The 7,663-nt window shown below is 52.7% G+C and overlaps 1 protein-coding gene across 1 annotated transcript in view; it reads left to right on the top strand.

The window, feature by feature from the left end:
* Positions 1 to 263: 263 nt before the first annotated feature.
* LOC118497666 (carcinoembryonic antigen-related cell adhesion molecule 21-like) overlaps positions 264 to 7,663 on the top strand; it is an 834,765-nt gene continuing 827,365 nt past the window's right edge. The window contains exons 1-3 of the mRNA XM_036012846.1: positions 264 to 366; positions 671 to 1,024; positions 6,427 to 6,705. Of these exons, the coding sequence (XP_035868739.1) occupies positions 303 to 366; positions 671 to 1,024; positions 6,427 to 6,705 (697 nt within the window). The 5' untranslated portion in view covers positions 264 to 302. The remainder of the gene's footprint in view (positions 367 to 670; positions 1,025 to 6,426; positions 6,706 to 7,663) is intronic.

Raw genomic sequence — 7,663 nt, 5'->3', positions numbered from 1 at the left:
ACAGGGAGGAGTCACTGCTGGAAAAGGCAGCAGACTCAGCAGTTCCAGGGAACTGAAATGCAGAGGAAAAGAAAGGGGAAGAAAGGGACAGGGGAGACAAGAATGAGGGGAGGGAGAGGAGGATTCTGGGCACAAACCCCACCCCAGCCCACGTGACCCAGGAAGTGATCTTGACACAGGAGGAGGCTCAGCACTTGGGGAGGAGGGACACAGATCCCACACAGCGGAACTCCAGTGCCTGTGGGCAATTCTGGATCCAAGCTCATCTCAGAGAGGGAGAGACAGAGCAGCCAGCAGATGCCATGGAGGCCCCCTCAGCCCCTGCCCACAGAGGACTCAGCTTGTGGAAGGAGCTCCTGCTGGCTGGTGAGGCAGCAGAGTTACCTGGGGGTGGATGGGGGGATCAGAGGCAGAGAGTGGCTGGGGGCTCCTGGGGAGCTCAGGGCCCTCAGGTTCAGAGGGGCTCCAGTAATGGTGGCCATGCTGCTGACCTTGACCATGGGAGACACACTCACACACACTCACATACACTCAGACACACACACAAACACACACGCACACATACAGAACAAGGCTGAGAGATGAACAGATTTGCTCAGGACCTAGGGCCTGATTTTTCCCTCCCAACACGTAGACCCAAATATCAGTCAATTTCTCTCTTTCCTCCTAGTCTCACTGTTAAGCTTCTGGAGCCCGCCCACCACTGCCCGAATCACTGTTGAGTCAATCAATGCTGCTGAAGGGGAGGATGTGCTTCTCCTTGCCCACAGTCTGCCTGAGAATCTTGTCAGCTATTCCTGGTACAGAGGGGAAAGGGTAGACAGCAAACATCAAATTGCAACATATATAATAACACTTGCAAGAATTCTACCCGGGCCTGCACACAGTGGTCGAGAGACAATATACACCAATGGAGCCCTGCTGTTCCAGAAGGTCATCCTGAATGACACAGGACACTACACCTTACAAACCATAACGAAAGATACGCAGACTGAAGTAGCAAGTGGACAGCTCCGTGTGTACAGTGAGTGATTGCTCCCTGCCCAATGGGTATCGGGTGGGGTGAAATCTACTCACACACAGGTCTCACACCCTGGATTCCGCCTCCATCCCCCTCTGCTTCAAGTCCCAGGCTGGGGTTGGGCATTTAGAACAGTACACACACAGTGGAGACAAACTTCCACAGATCAGAGTTCCCTCCCCACATTCCAGCCCTGCACACATTCACTGCACAGAGAAAGACCAGTCTGATGGGAGTGACTCAGCAGAGGGAAACCAAACTCGGTCCAGCTCCCTGGACCTTCCACATGACCTTGACCCCGAGAAAGGTCCTGCAGGGCTTGGTCAGGACCTGACCTGAGCATCCCCTAGATTCTCACAGAGAAGTTCAGCCCAGGAGTCCCTCCCCAGGCCCCTGCTCCAAACATGCTGACTCCAGGGACCCTGGGCAGCCTGGGTCAGGGTGGGTTGGGCCGTCTGGGAAACTCCATGCCCAAGGCTCCTGAGCTGGTCACCAGCCAGGACTCAGCCCCAAGAGCCACATTAGGGCAGCAATGGAGCCTCATCCTTCACCCGAGACAGTGTGTGGAGGACACAGGTAGACAAGCTCCCAGGACCATTGGCTGAATGCCCTGGAGGACAGAGGAGACTCCAGTGGATGGTCAGCGTCCCCAGGGAGGAGCAGAAAGTGTGTTCCTGACAGCTGCTCCTCCACCAGGAACCAGCCCAGGGATTCACTGCCTTTGAGGCACATACTGGGACTTGTCACTTGTATGGGCAGGTCCTCTGTACTTAGTTTTGGTCAATATTAAGGAATGTTTTCAAGTTAATTCATAGACAACATGGTAACCCTGGACTTATTTACTGTTTGTTTGATATTGATTCAGGAAAACTGAGGCACAGTGTGATGCAGTCATTGTATCTGGGTCACACAGAGCATGAGCAGCAGATCAGACACAGCTTGTGGTTGGCCTTGTACAGCCACAGCCCTTCTAGTTCCTCCCCCCAGAGTCTTTTTAGGTGTCTGTGGAGACCAACATCAGCCTTTGGTTCTAGTCCTTTTTTTCAGGTGTCCCTGCTAAGCTCGATTTTCTAGTCTGAGGAGTGACAGCAAATGGAGAATTAATTTTCCCTCTAGAACAAAATTACCTCAGTAACAATCAGAGTCAATACTGAGAGCTCCCAGGCCTCCCCCTCAGGTGGCCGATCCACACCTCCCTGCCCTGGACTGAAATCCTTTCTTTGCTTCCTGATGTGTTGCTGTCACTCCCACTGGTCATGAAGGGAAGTACTTTGCCACTCACTCCTCACTCCACACCTGCAAGCAGCTCAGGGACCAGCACTCAATGGCTTTTTCATGGAAGAGAAAAAGAATGATGCTGAATAAAAGAATGAATGAATGAATGAATGGTTCATAATCTCTACAGAGACTGGAACCTGGATGCAGAGCCCTAAGAGGTCACATCTATTCCTTGTCTCTCTAGGAGCTGAGACCCACGTACCATCCCTCTGACCACCTGCCCCAGAAGCCCCCTCAGGAGCCAAGTCCCACAGTGACTATGGGGCTATTCAGCCATGGGAGAGTTTCTTGTGCTGCACAGGTCCTGCGGGCTCTTGGTTCTAGAGTTTTTGTTTGTTTGTTTGTTTTACACTCAACTGAGGACATGCTGATTGATTTTGGAGACAGAGGGACCAGAGGGAGAGAAAGTGGAAGGGAAACATCAATCAGTTGCCTTTTTCACACACCACAACCAGGGACTGAACCCACAATGTAGGCATGTGCCCGACTGGGAATCAAACCCACAGCCTTGCAGTCTCCAAGAGGATATTCCAACCTATCCTAAAGGGCCAGGGTCCTGGAGTTCTTAAACTCACCTGTAACCCCCGCTGCTCATTACCAAGGACATTTCTGGCTCTCTCTGCTCCTTCCAAGCCTCTCATCTGCCTCCTCCTTCACTCCAGCCCCACTGCCCTGCTCTGCTCTGCTTCCTCCACCCTGCAGGCTCCCTAGATTCTCCTGCTTAACACCTGTGTCCAGTCCACCCACCTGGGCAACAGGAAAGGACACACAAGTCAGTCTGAGCAGCAGCCCCGGCTCCACCAGGAGCCAGGTTCCCAGGTCACCAGGAGAAAGAGCCTCTGCTGTGCCCCATCCAGGGCTCCTTCCCTCCCTCATGCCAAGAACAGGAACAGGCCACCTGACAGGGACATGTAACCCATTGATCTACTCTCTGTGTGACTCAGCCAGGGAGTCAAAGGCAGAAGGACAGGCCTCAGTCCCCAAAAGCTCACAGGATCACTTCACCCCTGACTTGTGACTCACATCCACGTGGTGTGAGGTTCCCATTCCTCCCAGGGACCTGGAGACATTCCCAAGGTAGGCTGGTGACCCTGCGCCATCTGACTGGTTCACTGCCTGTGTCACACACGTGTCCTCATCACACCTTTGCCATGGGGTGGGACCCTCTCAAACAGGGAGGTACACCAGCCTCTGTCCTTTCTCTTAGATTCAGTCCAACTGAATGAATTTGATCAAAGCTCAGTTCTGTTTCCTGGGTTAGGTGGGGGCTCCTCCCACTAGCCTGACTGTCCACACAAACTGGTGACAGGGACCTTCTTCCTACAGGTACTAACACAACACGAATCTTTTCTACCAGTTTGCTGTCATCCCTCCCTTTATACCACAGAGAGGCCAACCCGTGCCCTCTGGTCACTCTGTCCCCTTAGCAGGACTCACAGTCTCTCTCTCTCCCCAGGGAGGCACTGACTTCACACTCACTGTGGCGTCTTCCTTTGGTCACAGTGTGTCCTGGTTGGACTCAGAACTTGGTCTGTGACCTTCAGTGTTCTCTAGACAGAGAGATTCCTCCAGAGACTGGCCTTAGATCTTTGGGGCATAATAATGGTTTTCACATGGTCTTCACAATTTAACTCAAATTCTGTCTCATAATGACAAACACAATTAGTCCATGAGGGCCATAGTTTCAGCAAGTCCCAGCTCCCCACTTCCCACAAGTCCCCCCTTCTGTAGTTGCTGTCGTCTGAGTATTTGGGGAAGGGTCCTGCCCGCTGCAGTGGGAGACAGGACAGTAAAGACTGAGGAACAGGAGCCTGGTTCTGCTGCCAAAGCCAGCCAGCTCCTGTGTCCCTTACTCTCATCTCAATCATTCCTGGACTCTGCTCTACCCTTTATGGGGTCCCTGTCACATGTCAGTCACCAGGGAACTCCCAGGCACAGTGTCCCACCTCATGGTCCTGCAGCCTGAGTCCTGAACTGACCACCAGACTTTCTTCTGATCTCCTGTGTATGCTTTCTGCTCAAAGTGCCAGCCAAAGTGACCCCTACAGCCTGTATGTTCTCTGTGAGTAACTTCTGCCCTGTGTGGTCCAGGCTGCCACCCAAATCTGCATGTCAGAAGCCCGGATACAACTATCCTTGTCCTGAATACACAGACCCTCACAGAGGACACCAAGGGTGGTCACTACTTCCTGTGTCAGGCGAACCCGGGCAGCTCCACCCTGACCCAAGACTAGGATGGGATGGGCGGCCCCTATCTTGAAAGGCTCTCAGTCAACACCCTGTGGTGGGACAACAGGTTAATGTCTCAGACTCAGCTCAGGGAACACACGGGTTGTGGGTGGGACCTTTCACAACAAGGCTGGGGCCCAGCTCAGAGGGACACGGGGGCCCTTACACAGGCCAGGAGCTTTCCCTTCCCTCTGATGACATCCTGTGTGGCTTTGCTCTGTTTGCTCCAGATGGCCCAGATGCCCCCTCCATTTCCCCCTCAGACTCCCATTACCCACAGGGGAATAACCTCAACCTCTCCTGCCATGCAGCCTCTAACCCACCTGCACAGTATTCTTGGCTTATCAATGGGAGACCCCAGCAACCCACACAGGAGCTCTTTATCCCCAGCATCACTGTGAATGACAGTGGATCCTACACCTGCCTCGCCTATAACTCTGTCATTGGCCTCAGTAGGACCACAGTCAGGACCATCACAGTGACTGGTAAGTGTCTCCTGGACCATCAGCACCGAGCTCTGGGGTGGATGTTGGTCTGGCTTTCAGAAAAGAGCCTGGATGTTGTCTCCATCCTGTGGCCATGGACACAAGAAATCACATATTCTTCCCCTGAACCCTCCTCCACATCTCTATAGTCTCTCTCCTCCCCTTACTCTTCTGATTTCTCACGGCTTAGCTGGGGTTCAGTCTTGGAAATGAGGAAGGGGGTTCTCTCAGCCCCACAAAAGTACCACGTAGTGGAGGGGGCTCCACAGAGGGGGAAACACAAGGGGCCTCATGGTCAAGTTGCTTCTTCTGTCACTAACACATTCCTTCTCTCACCTCCTTCTTTTCTGTGACCCACTCCATGTCATATAGAGAACATACGAGACTTTGAGTCAAGCTCACCTCTTCCTCCCCAAATGAAAGGGTGAAACCCGCTCCAAGGAGGGTGAGCAGGACAGACCCTTGCTCTCTTCTCTGTTCCAGGCTCACCTGGTGCCTGACCCTGCTGCCCCCTGTGCTGGGACAGGCCCTGGAGGAGTTGCATGGGTGGCCTGTCCTCAATCGGGCCAAAACGTGCGACTATAGAGCCTCCCTCCAGCAAGGCTGCATGGAAACAGCCACAGTGTAGGCACCTCTGAACTGTGTCCTGACTCTGAGGTCACCATCTGTGTAACACTGTGTGACATCAACATGTATGATGTTCCAGAGGAGGGCAGTGAGCAATGGTGCTTACCTGACAGATGGGTAGATTCCTCCATGAAGTCCCTTCATGGGCAGAAGGAGCAGTGCCACAAAGACTGTAGTTTGCCAAGAAGGCTGAGTCCCAGCCCTTGTTAAACTGTGACTGCTTCTCTCTAGAGGTTTCTTTCTCTTCTCTGCCATATTCACTCCACGGGCCAGGAAGTGAGAGTCCTCTTCACACTGAGAAAGCCTTTGGATGGAATTTATTGAGGTTCTAAGGTCAGGAAGACTGGCTGGGCTGTCCTCATTGTCCTCTAAATTATTTAACAAACAGGAAAATCCTTCCCTTGTCTAGGTCAAGCCATCATATGGAGAGAGGGTTTGGTCACATAGAAAGTCTGACAAAACTACAGGAAAGAGTCACAGGAAAGTCAATGGGTAAAAAACTACACCTGAGTCTGAAGATACTGAACACCTGGGCTGAGAACAGGTTCCTGGTGCTCATTCTACAGGGGTGCAGGGGGACAGGTCACAGACATCCTGGGGTGATCTGGTATCAGAGGGAGAGACATAGACCTCTCCTAACATTGTCACCTGAACAAAGACGCTGGTCCTCCTTCAGAGGTCAGGGCCATCCTCTGGTGACCATATCAGAGCTCCCTGGGGACTGATTCACTAAGGTTCTGAGGAAGGAGCTGGCTCTCTGTCAGTCACCTTCTCATTTCTCCACAGAGCCCGTGGGGAAGCCCTCCATCCGAGCCAGGAACACCACCGTCACCGAACATAAGGATACCGTGGAGCTGACCTGCCTCACAAATGACACTGGGATCTCCATCCATTGGTTCTTCAGGGACCAGAGACTCCTGCTCACAAATAGGATGAATCTGTCCCAGGACAACAGCACCCTAATCATAGAGCCCGTCAGGAGGGAGGATGCTGGGGGTTATCAGTGTGAGGTCTCCAACCCCATCAGTGCCAGCAAAAGTGACCCCCACAGGCTGGATGTGCAAAGTAAGTGACCCTCAACCTCTCCCATCTGACCCTTTGTGTATCTCACACACAGGGGAATGAGGTGGATGCAAGCCTTGAGGAATGGGGAGCCCAGTGAGAGCCTATAGAGCAACAGGGGGAAGTCCCAGAATTACAGTAATCTCATCCTAGTCTGGGTTCTTTGTGCACGAGCTGGCTGACTTGAAGCTGATGCTCGCCCAACTGAGACTCAGTTTCCTCGGCTGTAAGCTGGAATAAAACAGCTGGATTGTAGGACATTGTGAGGATGTTTATCATGAGATTTAGTGAGATTAAAGCCCTTCGGCTCACTCACAGTCAGGGCTCAGTCAGTGCTGTCAGATAGTGTTGTTATGTGCAGGAATGTTGTTGTCATCAGCTGTCAGTCCAGCAGAACTGAGTGAAAATGTTGTTTATCACGCATCACGTCTGTGACCTCCAGTGGTTTTTAAGCACCTCATGTCTCAGATTCTGTCTGTGCTCCATGGGGGTAACACCTGCCCCTCATGGGGATGGAAGGACCAGATGATGGACAGATTCCCACCCTTCCTGGGCCCCTGAACACAGTCGGTGAATCCTTACCACAAATCAGCACTGAGTGGACAGGTCAGGGCCTGCCCACTGAGACTGTCATCAGGGTTGGAGAAGAGAAAGAGACACAAGGAGAGAGGGGAGAGGAGTCAGGAGGACAGTGAATGGGACACAGAAGTGGCAGGTGTGAGAGCACGTGTACAGTTAGAGCTGATGAAGGTTCCAGTGTGTGAAAGGACAGGATGCAACCGTGGGCAGAGGGGTGTCACAAGGACGGTGTGATGACAACACTCCAAAACCACACACAGACGGTAACAGTTCCTTCCTCCCTAAGCAGGCCTCCCCCTGCAAGGCCCCTCCTGCTTTACCCTGAGTAAACTCAGATCCTCTTCCCTCCCCCTTTCCCTTCTCTTTTCAGTAGAAAATGACC

The sequence above is a fragment of the Phyllostomus discolor genome, chromosome 12 (assembly GCF_004126475.2).
Source record: "Phyllostomus discolor isolate MPI-MPIP mPhyDis1 chromosome 12, mPhyDis1.pri.v3, whole genome shotgun sequence".
Classification (NCBI taxonomy): domain Eukaryota; kingdom Metazoa; phylum Chordata; class Mammalia; order Chiroptera; family Phyllostomidae; genus Phyllostomus; species Phyllostomus discolor.
The sequence above is the reverse complement of the archived record's forward strand: the minus strand, read 5'-3'. Positions and strand labels throughout refer to the sequence as shown.